At 39.9% G+C, this 25,078-nt stretch overlaps 1 protein-coding gene across 4 annotated transcripts in view; it reads right to left on the bottom strand.

Moving 5' to 3' along the window:
• Positions 1 to 25,078, bottom strand: part of MTCL3 (MTCL family member 3) — a 45,707-nt gene that overhangs the window by 10,036 nt on the left and 10,593 nt on the right. For all 4 annotated transcript variants that reach the window (XM_075554577.1, XM_075554573.1, XM_075554576.1 and 1 more), the window contains exon 5: positions 67 to 138. In XM_075554577.1, the coding sequence (XP_075410692.1) occupies positions 67 to 138 (72 nt within the window). The remainder of the gene's footprint in view (positions 1 to 66; positions 139 to 25,078) is intronic.

The following is a 25,078-nucleotide window of genomic DNA, read 5'->3' as shown; positions in this document are numbered from 1 at the left end:
CAATGTAGCCTATTATGCACATTCAGCAATGTGTGATTTGTGAAATAGAATTTTATTTACACATACCTCTGTAGGAGTCTGTTGAGCCTTCTTTTCAGACTTTGGCAAGTCTTTGCTTCCTCTTCTTTTTAAAGATAACTGAAACAAAGCATAAACACAAATAGTTCTGGGAAGATTAATTTTCATTCCATTTTTATTCTTTTAAGGCCTTTAATGTTTGGCTGCTAGCTACAAGACCAGCAGTTCAAAACCACCAGCTGCTAAAAGGGAGAAAGACTGGACTGTCTACTCATGTAAAGTGTTACTGTCTTGGAAACTCACAGGTACAGTGATACCCTGGGCTGTATGACCCTTCCTGATGACTCAGAACTGACTCTTTGGCGCTGAGTTTTATTTTGTGTGTGTGTGTTTAAACTTATATGGGTTCTAATATGACGATATCACACGCAAAGAAAGTCTTGTTGAAGATAATTAAGACAGAGTTGCAGAAGCACATCAACAGGGAGTTGCCAGACATTCAAACTGGATTCAGAAAAGGACATGGAAGGAGGGATACTACTGTCAGTGTCAAATGGATCTTGGCTGAAAGCAAAAACTACCATGTTTACTTGAGTATTATTGACTGAGGTAGTTATTTTACTGTATCAACCTGGCTGATAAACATATGTGGGGTTAATTGAAGGGCGGAGGGATAAACAGCTCAGCGAGCCTCGCTTTTCTCGTTCTTCGGTCTCTTGCTTTGTGATGGTGGCACCAGGGCGCAGCTGCCTTAACCAATTCCCTGCTGGCAAGGCTCACTTCCTGCAAGACATCTCTGAGGAGAAGCCCCCTGGACCTACGCCTATGCAGCCCTGGGTGCTGGAGCAGCCATGTGGAGACCCCTGCCAGCACTGAGATGCTTACACATTCCCTGACTCGGCTTTTCTCCTGCAGTAGGCATCATTGCCTCTGTTTTATGAGATGGAGGAGGACTTTGTGGACTAGTGTTGGACATATGGGTTAATAGGGTAATGTTGGACTTGTGGGCTTGGGCAGCCCTGGGTTGGGATGTTTTCTTGATGCACACTTAACCTTTATATAAAACTCTCTCTTATACATGAGTTTCTGTGGATTTGTTTCTCTAAACTACCCAGACGAACACATCGAATATGCATTCAACTGTATGGATCATAACAAACTATGAATTACATTGAGAAGAACAGAATTTCCAGATCAATTTTACTCATGAGGAATCTGTATACAGACCAAGAGGAAGGCAGTTTTTCTGAGAGAACCAGAGAAAATTGCATGACTTAAAATCAAAAAGTGTGTGTCAGGGTTGTATCTTTGACCATATTTTTCAAATTGTATGCTCAGCAAATAATCTGGGAAGTTGGAGTATATGAAGAAGACTGTGGCCTGGGGTCAGCGGAAGGCTTATTAACTACCTTCAGTTACACTTTCTGAAGGGCTATCTATCTTGGCTTTCATGTATTGAACTATCTTAATTATACAAATGAACATACGCAAGTCTAACATGATAAATAAGGTAAAACAAATAAAAACTATAAAAGTAAGTGGAGTAAGTATTAAAAAACTAGAGGATAGTTATGTGTTTCATCAGTGCTGTACCACACCCTGGGTTTATCAACCTGTCTGTGTGGCCCTTCTGAGAGGGACTGTACAATTTTTAATTTGCAGGTGGTTTTTGGGTCTCCACTGCATTCTCACCCCTCTCACTTCAATTTGGTTGCTTGGTTTTGAATTTCTGATACCTTTTCCCAACAGGCAGGTGTGCTTCTTCCATGTGGGCTTTGTTGCTTGCCTGCTAGATGTCTGCTTGTTTGACTACAAGCCTTTAAGATGCCAGACACTATATCTTTTGATAGCTGGGCACAATCCGTTTTTTTCACATTTGCTCTACACCCATTTTGTCTTCAGCAATTGTGTCAGAAAGGTATCATACAATGTCCCATTAGCAGCTGATAACACTGATGATTGTATAACCCCACTTGAAGGGAAAGAATAACAAAAATGTAAATAAATGGATATATTGGCTGGTATATGATATGGCAAAAATAGTAATAATAATAGTTCCTGGATGGGAGGGAGGGGATAATGGGGAGCTGATATCAAGAAGTTCAAGAAGAAAGAAAATGTTTTGAAACTGAATGTAGTAGCAATTTTACAACACTGCTTGATGTGACTGAACTATGGGATGTTATGATATCTATAAGAGCTCCAAATAAAATGATTTTTTAAAGGAAAAAACCCCAAATACCAACCATCTTCAATTGTTGATAACAAAGCCTTCCTGAAAGTGAGGAGGATCTGAAGCACTTTCTCATGAAGATCAGACAGAGAATGTACACTGGTACAGAAAAGAGCTCTCAACATATGGAATCTAGGACAGCCAAACCATTCAGGAACAACATGGAAGCAGTGATACCATGAGGGTAGGGGGAAGGTAGGGAGAGAAAGGGGTAACCAATCACAATGACCAACATATTACTCTCCTCTCCCCAATACACAAACCTAGGATAAAAACAACGGAAACATGGGTGAAGGGAGACAGCAGACGGTGTAAGATGTGAAAATAATAATTTATAATCTATCAAGGGTTCATAAGGGTGGGAAGGTGGGGCCGGGAGGAAAACAGGCATGTGCATATGTAAATATATTTATATATGACAATGGGGAAGTAGATCTATGTGCATATATTTATAGGTTTGGAAGTAAGGTAGCAGGTGGATATTGGGTCTCTACTCAAGCACTCCCTCAATGCAAGAACATTTTGTTCTACTAAACTGGAATTACATGATGCTCACCTTCCTGACATGATCGCTGAACACAAAGTTGGTGCATAAGTAAATGTGGTGAAGAAAGCTGATGGTACCCAGCTATCAAAAGATATAGTATCTGTAGTCTTAAAGGCTTGAAGGTAAATAAGCAGCCATCTAGTTCAGAAGCAACAAAATCCACATGGAAGAAGCACACCAGCCTGTGTGATCACGAGGTGTCAAAGGGATCAGGTATCAGGCATCAAAGAACAAAAATATCGTATCATTGTGAATGAGGGGGAGAGTGGAGTGGAGACCCAAAGCCCACCTGTGGGCAACTGGACATCCCCTTACAGAAGGGTTATAGGGAGGAGACAAGTCAGTCAGTGTGCAGTATAGCACTGATAAAACATACAACTTTCCTCTAGTTCTTTAATGCATCCTCCCCACCACTATCATGATCCCAATTCTACCTACAAATCTGGCTAGACCAGAGGATGTACACTGGTATAGATCAGAGCTAGAAACACAGGGAATCCAGGACAGATAAACCCCTCAGGACCAATAATGAGAAAGTGCTTCAGATCCTCCTCACTTTCAGGAAGGCTTTGTTATCAACAATTGAAGATGGTTGGTATTTGGGGTTTTTTCCTTTAAAAAATCATTTTATTTGGAGCTCTTATAGATATCATAACATCCCATAGTTCAGTCACATCAAGCAGTGTTGTAAAATTGCTACTACATTCAGTCCAGGAGGGGAAGGGGAAGGAGAAAGGGGGAACCAATTACAAGGATCTACATATAAATCCCTCCCTGGGGGATGGACAACAGAAAATTGGGTGAAGAGAAACATTGGACGGTGTAAGATATGACAAAATAATAACTTATAAATTATCAAGGGTTCATGAGGGAGGAAGAGGAAAAATGAGGCGCTGATACCAAGGGCTCAAGTAGAAAGAAAATGTTTTGAGAACACTGATGGCAACAAATGTACAAATGTGCTTGACACAGTGGATGGATAGATTGTGATAATAGTTGTACGAGCCCCCAATAAAATAATTGGGAAAAAAGGTGGGTTGTAAGGGGGTATGGCATTAATTCCAGCTCTGGAGTTACTATAGCTTGAAACGACAGACTTTCCCTGAGTTTATGCAGAATGAAATAATTACAATCTATCCTCAATCAAACATCCCATGCAAACACACACAGTGTTTATACACACATAAACACAGATCTGGGGGATAGACTAGGGGATGATATGGTTGTTAGGTGGCATTGCATCGGCGCTAACCTATAGTGACTCTATCTACAACAAAACAAAATATGGCCTGGTCCCACGCCATCCTCACAATTGTTGTATGTCTGAGCCATTATTACAGCCACTGTGTCAATCCATCTCATCGAAGGCCTTCCTTTTCCACTGCCCCTTCACTTTACCAAGCATGATGTCCTTGTTCAGGGACTGGTCTCTCCTGTCAATATGTCCAAAGTATGTAAGATGAAGTCTTGTCATCCTTGCCTCTAAGGAGCACTTTGGCCGTACTTCTTCCAACACAGATCAGTTTGTCCTTTCAGCAGTTCATGGTACTGTCAGTATTCTTCGCCAGCACCATAATTCAAATGCATCGATGCTTCTGGTCTTCTTAATTCCTTTCACCATTTGCCTGTCAGTTTCTCATAGTGTGGTGGCGTGTGTGTTGCTGGCATGCTGGAAGCCAAGCCACTGGTTTTCAAACCCTAGCAGGGTCACTCAAAGTGAACAGGCTTCAATGGAGCTTCCAGTTTAAGAACAGATGAAGAAGGACTTAGCCCCCCACTGCTGAGAAAACAGCCCCTGAAAGCCTTATGCAGAGCTTCAAACCACTGTCAAAGCAATAAGAGCCTTAACAAAGGTTTCCCATGTGGAAAGTGAGAAAACCCTTCCTGTCTCCATCATGGAGGTAGGGTCACTATAGAAATGGGATAGAAGATGCTGCTGAAAGATTGAGGTCAGCATGTTGAGGTGAGAAATTTAGACTTTATCCTGTGGGCAATGTTTAAATGAGCCTGGTAAATTAGTATCAGAGATATGCTGAAAGTAGGCCATTCTTCCCTAGGAGGCATTGTCTATTATATTTCATTTAAATACCAATCAGGAAGGGTGTCAAATTCAGACAAAGCTTTGCACAAAGATTTCCTCTTGGAGAAAAGTATATTGCCTTCAAGGTGCCCCCGCAATACAAGGACTTCAAGTACCATACACAAAGTTTCCATAAGTATTTAATCACCTTTGCATATTCCAATAAACTTCCATTCAGTTTTTGATTCCCATGAAAACAAAGATGGGCAGCAGTTTATTCGACAGAGTTAAAGCAGGAGCGAAGGTTGATACAACCCCTTTCCTGTGAGGCTGGAACTGTGTCTCTTCTGCTGCCTGCATCCACCCACTCCTCCTGGACACCTTCATTCCCTAAGCCTAATAACCTCTACACAGAAAGAGGCTTAGGGATCCAGAACAAAATCTTACTTTATTTTTGTTTGCAATCCAGGCACTTCTGAAGGTTGTCTAGATATATACAAAGGGATACCCCCTCCCAAAAATACCCACTGCTCATTTGTTTTTTTGATGTGAGGTGGGTAGTACATTTGAAATTCTTTCCACCAAGTCAGACTGTGAATCAAGCTTTCTATGGAGAAGTTCTGAAAAAATTGCAGAGCAGCGTGCACCAAAGAAGTCTTGGTTTATGGCAGATAGGGGACTGGTTTTGCTACCACAAAAAATGTACCTGCTCACTCAGCCATCCCAGTGTGCCATTTTCTGTCCAAAAAACAGCATGCTTCTCTTGTCCCGCGCCCCTTACTCACCTGACCTTGTGCCGTGTGACATCTTTTTGTTTCCATGAATTCAGAGGGACATGGAAGGACAGTGATTTGACAATGAAGAAGAGGTGAAGATAAAAATGAGGGAGGTGCTGTCAGTCATCCAAACAGATGAGTTTGAAAACCGTCTCCAAGAATGGAATCACAGAGTTGAGAAATGTATGAAGTGTAATGGAGAGTACCTTGAAAGTGCTGTTTGTTTTGTAAAAAAAAAAAATTGAATACACAGTTTTGAAAAAAATTCTTCAGTTTTTTTTTTGCGTGTGTGTGATTGTCAACTTAATTCTTAGCTTTCCCAACTTCAGCTTGGAAAAAAGGAGACTGCTGGCTTTTTGTTTCCTTTTGTTTTATTGATGTGAAGGCCAGGGATCAATTATGCTTGCACCGCAATTACATTAAATGGATTGCTTATGTTTGAGAAATATTTTGAATGTTTCTCTCTTTGTCAATTGAAATTTGGTCCATTTACTAACCTGCAACATTATTATGTTTTCAGTAATTAAACAACAGAGAAGCTAAAGTGGACTGAAAGACATATTGTGTGCACAAAAGCCGTCTATATTGTGATTAAGTTTAAAAGTTCACTTGCATGATTCAATCAAGATGAAACCTATAATTATTAACTACATGTGGCAGTTACATGGTTTTTGTCAACTAGACACTCCTGACTAGTGGTGGAGTCAAACCTGTCAATCAGGGAACAGCAGATGCTGTCTCCTTGGGGATGTGACTGTTTTATAAGGAGGGCCCTGGGGACTCTTCTCACTCTGCCCCCTCACCGTCCTGCTTGCTAGCCACCCAGAGAAACTGCCATGTCCATGTCCTGCTGCTAGCCACCCAGAGAAACTGCCATGTTTCCACAGACCTTGGGCCCACTTGAGTCCGCACCCACCAGCCTGTGGCCTTCCTGCTTTCTGCATCATTGCATGTGGCTGTGTGAGTCTGGAGAGGGACTTATGGACTAGGATGGGACTTACGGACCAACTAGAGTTGGACTGGGCGTGGATGCTATCTTCATAAAGAATTACTTCTTGACAGAAAGCTCGTCCGTATACAATGAGCAAGTATCAATGGATTTGGTTCTTTAGTCAACCAGGCCTAACACACTAGACTTTAAGGAGCACTAAATATAGATCATGTACTTTCTCAAGGAGCCCTGGACATACACTGGTTAAGAGTTCACTTGCTAACAGTTACCTGATTGCCAGCAGCTCTGCAGAAGACCTGGCAATAGGCGTCCACAATGATTACAACCTAGGTAACTCTGGGTGGCAGTTCTACACTGCCTTACCGGGTCGCTATGATTTGGAACCAACAGCAGAAACAATACAACACCAACATGTACTTTCTAAACACTTTGTAGGCAAGTCAGTCAACTGGAAATGGGACTCAAATGCAAGTCATCTGGCTTCAGACTTCTTTAATCCAAGAGGAAAAGCGCAGTCTAGATAGTGGGTTCTACTATTGCCCCAGCAACTGGCCATCCAACCCCTGCAGGCAAAAGCTCCATATGACCAGCTAACTACAATTACATGCAAGGACCCAACTGAGATCAAAATAACACATAGATGACTTGCAGAATTATGAGCTAAATAAATTATTTTTGTTTTAAGTCATTAAGTTTTAAGATGGTTTGCTGCACACTGAGAGCTCACTGATGACATTTCTCAACTGTTTCTCACCATAGGGATGGAAATATTCATTAGGATAATGAAAAAGAAAAAGTGAAGTCAATGGATATCTCCAAGAAATATTCCTTGTTGTGAGCCCACAAAAGTAAAAGATCTACTTGTGAAAGGCCAGGAAAGGAGTTAATGGAGGTTATCTGATGTAGGAGAAAACAAAGTTCGGTATAGTCTCCTTTTTTCCTGACTGCCTCTGCCAATATTATGATTGCCAAAAGGTTTTGTTGAAATAAAACTGAGCTTTAAATAATTTGTTAAATTATTCAAATGAGAAACTTCGAACTTGCATACACTTCCTTTAATAGCAGCAGGTGTCTAATTATCACTGAAGGTGTGATATGACTTAAAGCTGGTAAAACTCATCCTAACACTCCAGCTCATTACAGGATCTGCTGGCGTGGCGCAGTTTTGAAGTGTTCTTCTCCTTACACTTCACTTTAACCTTCATTTTCAGGGAGAAGGCACACATACAACTTCACAGTGCTCCCCTGGAGCTCAGGCTGTTTTATGTCCGTCAATCCCACCCTTCGTTTTAGCAAATTTTATTTCCCTTCCCTTTCTGTGCTTCCCCTAAGGAGAGGAAGGAAAATATTTCCAGCGGGCTCCCTACTTATGTTAACTTATAGAGGCGGAACACAACGATAAATGCATGGAAGTTGAACCCAGTAAAGCGAAAACTGAGATTTCAGGTTAGTTTTTTTCCCCAGTGTCCTCTGTTAGTCAAAAAAGTCAGGATTTAGAAAAGAATGAAATGAGGAGAGAAAGGAAGTTGTCATTCATTCATTTATACTAGGAAACGTCCTTCACACCTTCCTTCTAAGAAAGGAAGTTCTCACCAAACCCAAGGGATGACATCCTGGCTCGGAGCAGCCAAGGCACAGAGGGGACCTTCGGGCCGGCCCTACCAGGAGACATAACATGCCCTCACTGACCCGTAGCACTATGGGGACAGCACTGGAAACACTGTGTGAAAAGGGGTCCAATCTGTCCCATGCATAGCAGGGTGTAATGCAAAGGGAGTGCAACAGAGCAGCAAGGGGAGCAATGTAACCAAGTCCCCAAGGAATCCTGAAAATAGATGTCTGACTTGGGGAACTGGGCTTGGAACCTCATCAGACTAGATTGGAAAACATCATAAGAGTCAGCAGACAGGTCTGGAACTACCCATTGTTTTGTTTTGTTTGTTGGTTTTTCTTTTGCCCTATGTCTATCTATATAAGGCAAGATGGACAATCCCAAGAAGAAAACAATGGGGACTGGTGACTCTGGGGGGACATGGGAGAGGAGGGGGCGGGGAAGGGAAGTGGGGAGCCGACAAACTCAAGGAAAATGGAACAACAAGAGATCTAAAATTGATGCCAAGAAGGGTGTATAACGCCTGGTGGGATTCAATCAAGTGCAATGTATCCGAGAGGAATTACTGACAGCCGAATGGAAGGTGAGCATGATAGTGGGATAGGAGAAAGGTGAAAGGAAATCAAGGAAAGAAACGAGGCAAAAGCTATTTATAGAGGTATAGTTATAGGCATTTCCATATGTAAATATATTAAAGGGACAGAGGCTAATGTACATATATTTATATGTTAAGTATTAAGATAGCAGATGGACTTTGGGCCTCTACTCAAGTCTCTCTTAACACAAGAACTTTGCTCTTATAACCTAGCACTCTTTGTTACTTACTTTCCCAACATGAACACTGAAGACAAAATGGGTGCATAAGCAAATGTGGTGAAGAGAGCGGATGGTGACTGGCTATCAAAAGACATAGCATCTGGGGCCTAAAAGGCTTGAAGTTAAGCAAGCTGCCATCTAGAAGGGAAGCCCATATGGAAGAAGCACATCAGCCTGTGTGATCATGAGATGTTGATGGGATCATGTATCAGGCTATCAAAAGATCCAAAACAAAACTATATCAATATAAATGAGGGGGGTTGGAGTGGATATCTAAAGCCTATTTGTAAACAATTAGATATCCCCTCACAGAAGGGTTATATGGAAGGGATGAGTCAACCAAGGTGCAGTGTAGCACCGATGAAACACACATCATTCCTCTAGTTCCTGAAAGCTCCCCCCTACTCCCCACTACCATGACCTAGTCCTACCTTACATATCTGGCTTGACTGGAGGGCATCCATTGGTACAGATAAGAGCTCTCAACACATTAAATTCAGGACAGGTAAACCCCTCAGGAGTAGCAGTGGGAGTAGCATTATCATGAAGGTAGGGGGATAGTTGGGGAGGAGGAAGGGGGAGAAAGAGGGAACCTATCACAAAGTTGGATATATACCCCCTCAAAGGAACAAATAACAGATATGCGGGTGAAGGAAGACAACAGACAGTGTAGATATGAAATAATAACAATATATAATTGATCAAGAATTCCTGTGGGTGGGAAGGTAGGGGAGGGAGGGGGAAAAAGAGGAATTTATACCAAGCACTCAAGGAGAAAATGTTTTGGTAATAATGATGGCAGTGTATGTACAAATATGCTTGATACAATTGATGTAAACCAAGGGAATATTTTAAAAGTCCCAATAAAATGATTTTTTTAATAAAAGAGAAGATGTTGCTCGATCATGGAAAGCTTGAATTTGTTCCCTAGCACTAATAATAATCATTAAATAAACAATGGATATCTCAATCTTGGAAAGGTGGCAATCCGCACCTTGACCCCCCCTCTTTCTGGACACTGATATGGTAGAATATGTTAAGCGATGGAGAGGCATACGTGGCTGATAGAACTGTGTATCACAGAGGTGTGGAGCCACATCTGCAACAATAACTCAGCCTCCCTTATGCCAGACAGTTATCTCCTTCCTCCCCTCCCTAACCCCAGACCCTATTCCTAACTCCTGACTTAGGAGACTGCACAGTTTTCCCCAACTCCACCGAAAACCTCATCTAAAAGCTCAGCAAACTACTTTTCTGCTCAAAAAACCTCAAACCAATGCCAAATGGAAAGGAATCATTTCCTTTTTATTTTTTTAAGTGGGTCCAATTACTTTCTCTTTTCTTGGCTCCTTTGTGTCTTTCCCTGTATGTTGCAGTAGACATCTCTAGCAGAGATCAGGTTCACTATGCAATTATGTGAGTTCTTTACTGATAAGGAATATTATTAACAAGTGAACTTTACAGATTATGTTATTGAACCAGGCTACCTGTGATGAGACAACTTTTTAATCTTCTGTGGGGCAATCAGGGTTAATTCTTTAAGGCCAAATGACTTTGAATAGCACTAGAGTTATACAGTGTCTGTTTTTAAGTCATTCTTTGGTGCCAATAATTGCTTTAGAATATCTCTGCTCTTACACCAGCCTGTATGATCAAGAGGTGTCAATGGGATCAGGTATCAGGCATCAAAGACTCAGAAAAAAAGATCATATCAATATGAATAAGGGGGAGTGCAGAGTCGAAACCCAAAGCCCATTTGTAGACAACTGGATACCCCCTTCTTCCAGAAGGGTCATAAGGAAGAGATGAGTCCATCAGGGTGCAGTATAGGACTGATGAACCATACAACTTTCCTCTGGTTCCTTAATAGTTCCCCGCTCACCACCCCAACCTCCCTCTGCCACTATCATGACATCAATTCTACCTTACAAATCTGGCTAGACCAGAGCATGTGCACTGGCACAGAAGAGCTGGAAACACAGGGAACCCAGGACAGATAAACTCCCCAGGACCAATAATAAGGATACCAGAAGGGGAAGGGGAAGTGGGGGGAGATGATTACATATAACCCTTTCTCAGGGGGATGGATGGACAACAGAAAAGTGGGTGAAGGGAGATAGGGGTTGATGTAAGACATGAAAAATTATAAATTATCAAGGGTTCATGAGGGAAGGAGCGTGGGGATGGGGGAAAATGAGGAGCTGATATCAAGGGTTCAAGTAGAAAGAAAATGTTTTCAAAATGATGATGGCAACATATGCACAAATGTGCTCGACACAATGGATGGATGGATGGATTGTGATAAGAGCTGTAAGAGCCTCCAATAAAATGATTTAAAGAAAAACGGATATCTCTGTTCTCTTCCTAGCACATTCCTAATTAATAGCGCTGAGACTCACAGTCAATGATGAGGACAGTTAAACTTAGGTGAACCAGAAAAGTGAAAATCAAGATGTTCAAATGAACTCCAGAAACTCTATGAGTTCTTAAGTGCTATGGGGGATCAGAGAGAAGAAAAGAAACAGAGACTTCTCCATTGATGGAATGTGCTTGCTATAAAATCAGAGGAAGTAGAAATAGAAAGGAACTAGAGTTTACACCATGAGAGTTAAAGCGTTATTTATAACAAGTTTGTGATAACATTCCCTTTAAACATCAAATTTGGACAAAGTAACTCTCTGCATTTTATTGAATGGTCCATATCTTAGGACTCAAATCTTTCTTGGGTCCTTAGAACTGGTGTCTGGTTCTCTATGTTTCTCTGGGAAGGGACTCAAGGTTAGTGGGAAGACAAGTTCTGATAAAGGTCAATGCTCACAACATTGGAGAAACACTCTTTTAAAACAGAAGACAAGTCCTTGTGGTGCTGCCTGGTAAGCATTAGACCGCTAACCACAAGGTCAGAGGTTCAAACCCACCAGCTGCTCCATAGGAGAGAGTTCAGGTTATCTGCTCCCATACAAGTTTACAGTCTATTGAAGTTAAGCAAGCAGCCACCTAACAGGGAAGCAACAAAGGCCACATGGAAGAAGCACAGAAGTTTGTGTGATCACATGGTGTCAACAGGATCAGGTATCAGGCATCAGAAGACCCCAAACAATCATATCAATGCAAACAAGGGGGTTGGAGTGGAGATCCAAAGCCCATCTGTAGACAATTGGACATCCCCCCACAGAAGGGTCACAAGGAAGGGATGCACCAGCCAGGGTGCAGTATAGCACCGCTGAAACACACACAACACTCCTCTAGTTCCTTAATGCTTCCTCCCTCCCATTATCATGATCCAAGTTCTACCTTACAAAACCAGCTAGACTGGAGCATGTACAGATCTGGTATAGATCTCTCAACACATGGAATCCAGGACAGATAAACCCCTCAGGAACAATAATGTGAGTAACAATACCATGAGGGTAGGGAGAAGGTGGAGGAGAAGGGGGAGAAGGGGTAGAATGCAGGAACCAATTGCAACAATCAATGTGAGACCTCCTCCCCTGCCTCTTGGGGATGAACAACAGAAACATGGTAAAGGGAGACGGCGGATGATGTAAGATATGAAAATAATAATAATTTATAATTTATCAAGGGGTCACAAAGATGGGAGGGTGGAGAAGGGAGGGAAAAAGAGGAGCTGATATCAAACGCTCAAGTAGAAATGAAGAGAAAATGTTTTGAAAATTATGATGGCAGCATATGTACAAATGTACTTGATACATTTGATGTATGAATTGTTTTAAGAGATATAAGAGGCCCCAATAAGATGATTTTTTAAATGTACTAAAAAGGGAGTAAAAGCAAGCTACTCAGATAATTGCTCGATTAGGTTGAAAGTCATAGTCCACAAATGTGTTTGAAAAATTTACAAAATTATGCATTGCTAATTTTTTTAATGTGAGCGATTTAGGTATTAAATAAATCCAAATCTGACCATTGAGACAGACATTTCTAGTCTGCCCCATGATCATTAATGAACACAGCCATACTCACTCGTTCCTATGAGCTGCTTGCCCCAGTGACCCTGGAATACTCCATCTCTGCATTAGCCTGGTGGTGGCGCCATCAGCCAGTACCTCCTCATAGCCACCCTATGTACAGCATAATGGAACATAGCCTGTACTCTACCATCCTCACAATTGTTCTTACTCGCATGTTTGAGCTCATTGCTGCAGCCAGTATCAATTCATCTTGTGGAAGGTCTTCCTCTTTTTGCTGCCTCTCTATAGTACAAAGCATGAGTCCTCCAAGGACTGCTATCTCCTGACAACATGTCCAAAGTACTTCACATGGAGTCTAGCCATCCTTGCCTCTTGTGAGCATTCTCGCTGCTCTTCTTCCAAGACAGACTTGTTTGTTCTTTTGACAGTTCACAGCACTTTCAATATTCTTTGCCACCACCATAATTCCAATGCATTGTGTGAGTCAGGGTCGACTAGAGAAACAAATCCAGAGACACTCATGTGTATAAGAAAGAGGCTTAATTATAAGAGCAATTAAATATTGAGAAAACATCCCAGCCCAGTCCAGATCGAGTCCATAAGTCCAATATTAGCCCATATGTCCAATACCAATCTATAGAGTCCTCTTCAGACTCACAAAACACATGCAATGATGCAGAATGCAGGAAGATCATTGGCCAGTGGATTGGAAGTCTTGTGGATACAGTGGCATTATAAGCATCTTAGTGCCGGCAGGGGTCTCCACATGGTTCCTTCTGCAACGAAACTCTGACTGCCTCAGGGTAGCCTCATATGGCTTCTCCTCAGAAATGTCTCAAAGGGAATGAGCAGAGAGAAAGTGTTTCTCCCACCTCCAAGAAGGAAATACAGGAGTTCCCAGAATCCTTACAAGAAGGCCATGCCCACACAGAGGCCACATTGGCTATATCATGATTGACAGGCTAGACTTCACTCCTACGCTCCGAATCCTCAAACTGACACCAGATTATGTAACTCCCACATGCATTAGTTCTTCTTTGGTCTTTTTAATTTCCAACTTCTGAATTCCAATCACTAATAATTATCAATGCATTGTGATTGTATATCTGGTCAATTTCAGATTTAAGATGTAGAAATTTTCAACGTCTTCATCACTAGTTGTGGTGCATAAATTTGAGTAAGAGTTGTATTGCTTGGGTTTCCTACTATGTAGATAGATATACTCCTATCTCAAGACAGCATTATACTTCAAGAGAGATCTTGAAATCTCCCTTGTGATAATGAATGCAATGCCATCCCTCGATTGTCATTTCCAGTTAGTAAACCATGATTTTCTGATCCAAAATGGCCAACACCAGTCCATTTCAGTTCACCAATACCTACGATATCAGTCTTTATGCATTCAACTTCATTTTTGACAACTTCTAATTTTCCCAGATTCGTACTACATATATTCCAAGTTCTGATTATTAGTAGCTTTTTGCTGCTATTTCACCTAATTTTGAGTCATGACCCCTCAGTAAATGAACGTATCGAAGGCTCTACTCCCACAGGCTTTACTCCATTCACTTCATCACGGTTGACTTTCTTTGAGAAGACACCTCTTCCTCAGTCATATTTTGAATGTTCTCTGCCCTAAGGGGTTCATCCTCTGGCAGTACCTCACACAATGCCTTCTGAATCTGATGAGGCTTCTTTGCTATGCATAAAGGTTTCAGCAGCCAATTGCCCTGAATTGGACAGACAATTTCTTCTTCATTTTCTGGTCTTAGTCTGGAAGTTCTACCAAAACCTGTTTACCTCGGATGACCCTGCTGGCTTTTGAGATATCAGTGACAGCTTGCACCATCACAGTAACACATGAGTCACTGTAGTATGACAAACTGAACGACAAGTGGTGGCGTTGGCCTATTAGGGTCACATCTTGATTGGAAGAGCCCGGAAACCCACTCCCTCTTCGTTACGTTGCACGAATCCTACCAACAACACCACTCAGGCCTGACCTGAGCCCTTCCGGTGACCAAGAACATGCTTGCATTCTCTTTCTGGATTATATAATGGATCAAATGATTTTACCCTGACATCAAATCTACTTTGGGTGAGATAGCTATATAGTGACTCAAAGAATAAATGTATTTTATCTTCTACATAACATCCTTCCAAATATTGGAAGAAAATGATTACAGAACAAGTATTTTCATCTCCAGAGTAAAACCCCCAGTTCTTTCACACATTCCTCATATAAAATCAATGTCATATTTATATTTTCATATCCTTCTAGTAAACTAAGATCTCGAAGTATTTTTTTATCTATGTGTATTTGTGTGTGTGTGTGTATAGAATTAACTGGTTGCTATTGAGCTGCTTCTGACTCATGACAACCCCATATGTGTCAGGGTAACTTGGCCCCCTTAGGATTTCAAGGTTGATTTTATGAAGTAAATCCCAAAACCTTTCTTAAGAGCCACCTCTGGGTGGACTTGAACTGGCAAAATTTGGGTCAGCAGCTGAGCATATTAACTGTTTACATCACTCAGAGTCTCATTTTTGTAAATATCTGTGAAGGTATTTATTTCTCTCCTTTTTTATTGGTGTGAATTTTTAAAAATATAAATAAATAAATCAACCACAGATTTCACATGCATTCATATTAAATTTTATCTTATTGAGTTTAGCATACCAGTATGTTGAAATCATGCTAGATTTTCTTTCTATCTTTGCCTGTATGTTTGGCTACTAACAGAGAATTCCATCTATACTTTTACTAAGAACATGATAGACATTAACTAGGGACATAATTGAAGTATCTTGAAAATAAATTGTATAAGAAGAAAGACTGAGCTAAGTCATTACAAATTTATTTTTTTAAATCATGAGTATTGAGGAAGGACATGAGCAGAGGCCTGAAGTCTGTCTGCTACCTCAGTGTATTGCCTTATAAATATAAGTTCAGAGGTCAATGCCTCTATTTTTTAATTTTATTTTATTGGGGGCCCTTAAAGTTCTTATCACAATCCATACATCTATCCATTGTGTCAAACACTTCTGTACATATGTTGTCATCATCTTTTCCAAAACATTTTTGTTCTACTTGAGTCTCTGGCATCAGCTCCTCATTTTCCCCACTCCCTCCCCCATGTCCCCTTGATAATTTATAAATTCTTTTTTTTTTACACTGTCTCATTTCACCCACTTTCTGCTGTCCTTCCCCCTGGGAGGGGGGCCATACATTGATCATTGTGATCGGTTTCCCCTTACTCCCCGCCACCGCCCTTACCCTCCTAGTATCACTGCTCCCCTTGTTGCTCCTGAGGGTTTTAACTGTTCTTGATTCCCTGTGTTGCAAGCTCTTACCTGTACCCATCCACAGGTTCTGGTCTAGCCATATTTGTAAGAGTTGGGGCCATGGTAGTGGAGGATAGGGGGAGCATTAAAGAACTAGAGGAAGGTTGTGTGTTTCATCGGTGCGACACTGCACCCTGACGGGCTCTTCTCTTACTTGTGTGCAGAAAGGAACTACTCCATAGAGGTTTCAGGCCTGTGACCTTTGGAAACAGATCACCAGGCTTGCCTGCCAACATGCCTCTGGAGTTGCCTTTGAACTGCAGCATTTCTACTCATCGTTGATGCTTAACTATTTGTGCCACCGAAGAAGAGTCAAGAAATGTCCAGAAAAGGGAAATCTATGGCTAAAGACAGTAAATTAATGATTGTCTGGGACAAGGAGAGGGGAGGGAGAAATGTGCGTAAACGTAAATGGACACAAGGGATCTTACTGGGGTGATAACACGGTCCTAAAACTGAGTTATGGTCAGAGTTGCATACATTGGAAATTTTAATACAACATCACTGAATTATAGAGCTCAAATGAGTTAATTATATATGTAAAACATGCCACAAAAGTTATTAATAAACAAACACTGCAGCACTTCTGCATCTCAATCTTCCTTTCCGCGATATATGCATACAATGCGCACAGAGACTGCTTTAACAAGCATGTGGAGATGTGATCATCCAACTAACAGCCAGCAGTTTTCTGTTACTATAACCATACAAATCAGAATTGGGGGAAATATTAGATGATTAATTTTGCAATGAACAATGAGATATCACCTTGCATGGGTAGACACATTGGCAGAAATACTTTGAGAGTATATATGCTGCAGTTTACTATTTATCATATTCTAAAAATAGACAAAGGACAACCACACGCTACCTCAAATATTCTAAGATACAAATTTTCCTCACAGTCAATGAGAAGTCCTGAAAAAAGTTTTTAGTGTCTTGACCCAACACTGAATCTTCAAGGAATGTTTGACATTAGAGGATTTTTTTGTCTGATTTTTGAAAAAGGAAAAGTGGGAAGGATTAAAATTATGTTATAACAAGGCAATTCAAGTTTTTGCAAGGAAAGTTTTTCAACAAATGATGCTGAAATAGTTGGACATCATCATGCAAAAATAATAATTTCTACTCCCTAGCTCACACCATATACAAGAATCAACTCAAATAAATCATAATCTTAAAGGCAAAGGCTAAAGCTACAAAAATCTTAGCAGAAAGCACTGGAGCACATCTTCATGATCTTAGGTTAAATTCTCTAGATGTGACACCAAAAGCACAACAGGTGTTTAAGCTTCAAAGGACATTTTTAAAAATCCCAAAAACCATTATCAAACTGCAGCATAAGAGGTGTTTATTCTTCAAAAGACACCATTAAGAAAGTTAAAAAATCTCAGAAAATATTTACAAACTACATATCTTATAAAGTACTTTACCCAGGATATATAAAGAGCCTAAATTAGAACTAAATCATAATTAGACTTTTTGGCAATTAAAATGGTCAGAGTTTTGAATGGATATTTCACAGAAGATACATAAATGAGCAATAAACACATGAATAGCTGCCGGCATTATTAGAGAAATATAAGAAAGTCAAAAGGAGGTACCATCTCATACACACTAGGATAACTGTAATAAATAAGAGAGACAAAAACCTTGGCTAAAATATGGAGAGAAACATGTGTAACCCTTAAAAGAAACGGCCAAACTGTTTTATAAAGAATTCCATTGTACTTTCCTGACAGCAGTAAATGAAGGTTCCAATTTCTCCATGAACCCCTCAGGATCAGTGCTGAGAGTGGTGATACCAGGAAGGTGGAGGGAGGGTGGAAAAGGGGAACCGATTACACGGATGTACATCTAACCTCCTCCCTGAGGGGTGGACAACAGAAAAGTGGGTAAAGAGAGACGTCGGACAGTGTAAGATATGACAAAATAATAATTTATAAATTATCAAGTGTTCATGAGGGAGGAAGGAGTGGGGAGGGAAGGGAAAATATGAGGAGCTGATTCCAAGGGCTCAAGTGGAGAGCAAATGTTTTCAGAATGAGGAGGGCAACAAATGGACAAATGCGCTTGACACAATGGATGGATGCATGGATTGTGATGAGTTGTACGAGCTCCCCAAGAATGATTTAAATAATAAAAAGAAAAGTTAAACATAATCTCACTATAGGGCCTAGCAATTTTATTCTTAGATACCCACCCAAGAGAAATGAAAACTATATGTGCACACAAAGATTCATATGTGAATTTTTAGAGTAATGTTATTCTTAAAAGTAGAAACAATCCAAGCACCCATGATGGCTACATGAACAGACAAACAAAATGCAGCATACCTACCCAATAGAACATTATTTGAAAATGAAAAGAAATGAGTTATTGATGCATGCCATGACTGGTGAACCTTAAAAACATTAGAATAGTGGAAGAAGCCAGATGCAAAAGGCCACAAATTGAGTCCAGAAGAGACAAAGCTATAGATTTAGGAAATAATTTAGTGGTTGGTTAAGGCTATATTTACCATTAATAAAAAAACACCAGACAATATTTGCTATAGACAAACAGTTTTTCGAAACATGTTCTGAATAAGATAAAAACAGCTTTGACCTATGTGGACTACCAACAGACGCCCCTCAGGAGAGAGAAGATTGGAGGAGTAGGGGCTGTTTGGATGAAGAAAGCCCACAAAGGATATCTGAGATGCAGAACAAGAAGTAAATTTTTCACTACGGTCTAAAGTGGGAGACTGACATGGTACAAAAGTGATTTAATGACATTGAGAACACACTGGTGTATTGTCTAAAATCACAGAGGAAAAGCCAAGATGGCGAAAATATAGTAGACAGCACCGACAGTGAGTGGATTCCAATTAGAGACCTTCTAGGACAGAGCCCAACTGCTCCTTAGGGATTCCGAGGCTACAAGTCTTTATGACAACAGACAGCCTCATCTTTCTGGTGGGTTTGAATGACTGATTTTATAGTTAGCAAGCCACTGCTTAAACCACAGTGTCACCAGAGCTCCTTAAGATAGTGGTAACACATACCAAATGCAGAACATAATAAGAAGTAAAAAGCAGGGCCCATAGGGTTACCAACCTTATAGTACAAGAAAGAGCCCGGAAGTGTTGTAGAGGTCAGCAGTTCAAAACCACCAGCTGCCTGGCAGGAGAAAGAAGAAACTTTCTACTCCTGAAGAGTCAGTCTTGGAAACCTACAAGGACAGGGCTATCTATACTATACACCTATACCTATAACTGTACCTGTAGCTTACCTATACCTATAGTATAGGATCACTTGTCAATCAGAATCAACTCGATGGCAGTGAGATACTACCAGAAAACCTTCTGAGATAAATGAATAAATTTATCTTTTAGATAAATTTTCAGAATAAAGCCTTATATAATCAAGGACTATTAATCAAAAAGAATATCTCTTGGATATGCCCTAACACTGGTTTTGAGTCCACTATTCTTTAGATATGTGGATCCACTTTGCCCTTTTTCTGCCCTGCTTTGCCTCTAGGAAACTGGTTTCTGCACAGTGCTCTATTGAGACTGTCCCACTAGTTGGTTCCTAGTTGAATTTGACCAATAGAAGGTATTTGCAGGAATGCTGAAATTTTGAGAGTGGGAAAAGAGATTGTTCGGGATATTTTCTTTACTCCTTCACTTTATTAACACAGCTTGGGTAGTAACTAAAACTCTTCTGGACAATATGAGATGGCTTCAATAAGTTTGTGAAAAAAATACTATTATATTTTAATTCCATTTTAAAAAATCTTTTAAGTCCCCTCATAATTGCCTCTGAGTGGACCTCACTTCATAGTTGTGGCACCAGTAATTTCCCCAGCTTGTGTGTTCACGTCCAGAGACAGCAATGGCTTCAACTCTTGTCAGCTTTCTTTGAATGCCTCATCAGCCCCTGGTTTATTCCCTTAATCTATCCCACACCATAACAAGTTAGCCTACTTTTTGAAATATCTTCACTTGAACCATCAGGGGAATATTGCTTTCTACTGATTGACTCTTACTAATACAAAGAGTAAAGAAAAATATTGTATAACCTCAGAGAGAAAATAATTCAATCTTCAAAGCAATCAAAAATCAGACTAATCTCTTAACTTCTCCATTACAAAATGAATGCTAAAAGCTAATAGAAAAATATATATTTGGGGGTGGGGTAAACTTTAAGGCAATGACTTCATTCTGTCATTCATGTGTGAAGGCAATCAAAAGGGCAAAGGCTCAAAAATAAAGATAACATCCACACAGTAATCTGGCGGTGGACGTGGAAGCGGAGCTGCAGGCAGTCAGGGTAGTGAAGTCAAGAATGTTATATAACTGGTGTGGGGTCTTAAAGGCGTGTCTTAAAACAAGCAGCCATCTCAGTGAGGTGAAAGCAAAATCACAGGAAGAAGTGCCAGCCAGTCTGATCAAAGGATTATTAACAATAAAATCCACAATCAGATGGGGTGACTCTATGAGAGCTTAAAATAGGAGTACCTGGCTTGCAGAAGGCTGTGGATGACGGTGAAATTCCAAAATCCATATATATGGCTCCCACAAGGATTAAGCCTGTATTGAATTCTTTCAGTCCATTGACCAAAGATGTGAATAGTCTTCTCCTCAGACAAAGTGCTTTGGAAAGCATTTTATTACAGATATAGTTGGTTTAAAATTTAACAGCTGACCCATCTGTTTTCCTTTTTAAGTCACTTTTATCTTATTTTACTTTTTATTGCTTTCTTAAGTTTTTGTGTTGTTGGGTTTTTTTTGGTATAATTTTCTTATATGAAATTAAGATAGGTAAATCTATAGAGTTAACAACTCGATCCATAGTTGTTTAGGGTTATGACAAGGGAGGTTGGGGTGAATAGGGAGCTAACAATAATGGGTACAAAGATGAAAAGAAAATGCACTAAAATTGTGGTGATAAACATACTCTTTAATATATATATATAAACTATTGGATTGAATGATAATGAATTATGTCAATAGAACTATTTTATAAAGAAAGTTATCTAAATAATTCAAGGGAAAAATCTCAGAAATGTAAACATTATGGTTAAAAATCATTGAAATTAAGCATTGAGATAGTCTGAGCATAGAGACTTGTCTGTGTGACTAAAATGGAACAGGGAAGCAAAATATCTCCACTAAATGAAACTACTTCCTGCACTGAGTGGATTCCAACTCATAGCGACATAGATGGATTTCTAAGACTCTGAATCTTTATGTGAGCACACAGCCTAGCATCATCTTTCTCCCAAGGAGCAGCTGGTGGGTTTGAACTGGTGACCATGTGGTTAGCAGAAATTGACATATGCTATAAAAAAGTGTGATTTAATAGTATAATGTTAGGGTTTATAGTACAAAGCCAAGGCAGTGGTGTTAGGGGTCGGATTAACTGAAATATTTCTTAGCTCCTTATTTAATTGATTTTGGTAAATTGGATAACGTAGAATCATACAGGTATTGCAAAAAAAATCCTTAAAAGTTAACACCAGTAGAATTAAAAGTAGCATGCCTGCCCTCCATATCATTTTAGAACATAATTATGCTAAATTAAATGTAGTAATTATGCCTCAAAATTAGCCACTCCAATTGCTGTTTTACCCTTGTATGCCAATACTTTCCATAATATAAAACCTCCTAAATGCATAAGGATGAATGCTATAATACATCTGTGAAAATACGTTCTTCTTGAGCAAGCAGAAAGTAACCACAACCATACACCAACATGTTACTCACTCATTATGAGCTTGAATTATATAATCAATTGGGCTGCCTAATTTGTAACTATTATTCAAGGTTCTTGGCCAACTTAATGGTGCTTGCTTTGTACAAGGAAGCAAAACAATAAAGTAGTTAATTTCAATAGCCATTTAGCACTATCATTAATTGGCTAGACAAATTGGAATAACTGAGCCAGCCAGTTGAATATTGCACACTTTAAAATTTTAATTTTAAGTGTTTCTGAGTTGAATCGTGCTGAATATAAATAACCTCATTACGTGAAAGACCTACATATAAAATGAAAAATGTCAGGAGAGAAGCTAAATGATAACTTCAAATGTCATCTTTAAATGTCATTATCATCTGGATAAAGATCAGTTTAACGGACCCTGAAATGCAGTGGTGGAATTAGCACACAGAATCAAATGATGGATTGTATTGCTATTAAAATATAATTGAGTCTAAAATCTTTAAAATATAGCTGAAAATACTTCCCAGTATACAGTGGCATTGCATTTTGTATTTACTGAAGAATAATGCAAATATTGGATAACAAAGAAACAGTAAAAAAAAATTCTAATATAAGGAGATAAAAATTGGCTCCTTTAAAGCAAATGCCTTGAGAATGATTGGGGCAGGGAATGTATGGATGTGCTTTATACAATTGATGTATGTATATGTATGGATTGTGATAAGAGTTGTATGAGTCCCTAATAAAATGTAAAAAAAGAAAAGAGGAGAAAAAAATGATTAGGGCAAAGACTGTACAGATGTGCTTTATACAATTGATGTATGTATATGTATGAACTGTGATAAGAATTGTATGAGCCCCAATAAATTGTTTAAAAAAAATGGGCTCCTTTAACAGCAATCTTATCTTCACAACTCTTTCTGTGTTCAAATATTTTAGAATGATTGTGTGTGCATGGTAGTATAGATGTGTGCGAAGATTAAAATGGTTCTCCAATTCAGAGTTTAGCTGTGACGTCAATAGATTTTACACAACAATCCGAGTATCTTGTGTTTGCATACTTCTGATCAAAGAACAGCCTGCTTCTCTCTGCTCAGATGTTTCCAATCAGTAAAAATATTCATAGAGTAGCAAGATAGGAGAGGCAATTAGCCAAAGAAATCCAGCTCTGTCAGTGAATGCGGAAGTAGTGTCCCTGGATTGTGTGCATGTCAATTGCTTGCATATTTGAGAATGCAAAACTAATAGGTAGTGAAACACTAACAACTAGGAATACACCTAGCAGAAGAAGGTGTCTAAGTGGAAGGAGTCAGAGGAACTTTGTAATGTAGTGAAGGGTAAAGGGGAACTTTAGAGAGCATGGGAAAAACTAAACGAAAGTGTTCATTAGGCTAGGCTTGTAAAAAATAATAGAATCATAGACGATGGAGCTGAAGTTTCAATCTCTTAGACTTAAAATTTTTCTAGAAATCTAAATCAGCTTATGTAAAGCTATGTGATGATAGTAACAAAAATAGTAATCTGATACCTATCTCCCCCAGAATAGTTCGATAAACTGCTTCTGTAAAGTTTGTAGCAGAAAAATTCCAACGGTGCAGTTTTACTGTGTAAAACCCAATGGTGCTGTTCTATTGTGTAACCAACATATAAAAACATTGTCTGGTCTCACCATTTCTGAAGCACGTTCACCCATGTTATTGTATGTTATGCCAATGATTGGACTAGATAAGGAAAATATTGATTTTCATTAACAGTTAAGTTGAGGCTTAGTATAAAGTGACTTGATTGAAATGACTATTAAGCCTGTTGAAACAGGAGGCAGAACCAAAAGACCTGAATATAACGTTCTAGTCCAGAAGTTGGCAAACTTTGCGACAGAAGAGCACATCCCGTCCCTCACAATTTAAAGATATTTGAAAGTCATAAATATATTTTTTACAAACAAATGAAATCACCACTATATGAATAATATGCTTTAAAATGTTTCAATTTTACTTCAGAGTCATATGGAGACATACCGAAAAAGCTGTATGGGCTGAGAGCTGAAGTTTGCTGATTCGTGTTCTACTCCACAGGTTCACAATCTTATTTAGCCTACCCCGCCCCTTACATATTTTGTTAACCTTTTGTCCGATAGCCCATAGTTCAGGGTAAAGTGCAGGTACCTGCTTTTGCAGCCCCCCACCCCCCCATCCCCGGACATTTCAGTGCTCTCAGGGGACAGTATCTCCCACTTTGGGAAACCCTGTCCTAGACCTGCTTCTAGTTAGCACTTCATGGAAACCCCTGCCATAAGACAAAGCAGATAGTTCCTGTAAGCAGCTGGATATCTTCTTTCAAAACGCACTCAGGGGATATGCTCTGAATATGCTCCATTACTTAGCTCTGGGAGCTTTGAGGTCCCTAAAGAAAGGAGGCCATTTTGGAATCACAAAGAGCATGGGTGTGGTCGTGGAGACAGACGGGGCTGAGGACTCCTGTACTATGACCGACTGACTGTGGTGGCCTATTGGCCAGCACAGATCTGGAACCAGGCGGGCTTGGGCAGAGAACCTGGCCCTAGACTTTTCATCTATAAAACAGAAATATTAGCAACATACCACAAGTGCGGAGACAAGAACACAATTAGCACTCAGCACTGGTGGCCATTGAGCATTTGCAGCCCTGGGGTAGTTTTCCATCTCTCCAGCCAAATTAATTGCTGAACTGACTGTCCCGAATATTGAAGATTTAAAGTAAATTAAATTGGATAGTCTTTGGAAGCCACAGGATATGCTGTCCTCTTATTCCCTAGGTCTGCTTCTCATATTTTCTCCCCAAAGTACCCAGAAATTAAATCGGAGAGCTGATGTCCAGACCACCAGAGTGGTCCTCTAATTCTTGAGTTCTTGCCCTAGAGCCCCTTCCTGACAAGCCTATATGACTTTGTTTCACAAAAGGCTCACTGCGCTGGAGGATAACTGTGAGATGAAAGAAGCAACATGTAGGATTAGAAGGTTCTAGAAGGTGAGTACTGTCAGCAGACTGTTAATTCTGGAAGGTCTCTTCTCATTTTGTTTGTACAACACTAAGCGCTATTGGGAAGTTCTGATTCTGTCCAATTTTGGTTTACTTCCATT

This window comes from Tenrec ecaudatus, chromosome 7 (assembly GCF_050624435.1).
Source record: "Tenrec ecaudatus isolate mTenEca1 chromosome 7, mTenEca1.hap1, whole genome shotgun sequence".
Taxonomy (NCBI): Eukaryota; Metazoa; Chordata; class Mammalia; order Afrosoricida; family Tenrecidae; genus Tenrec; species Tenrec ecaudatus.
Note: the sequence above shows the minus strand (reverse complement) of the source record. Positions and strands in the feature narration are given on the sequence as shown.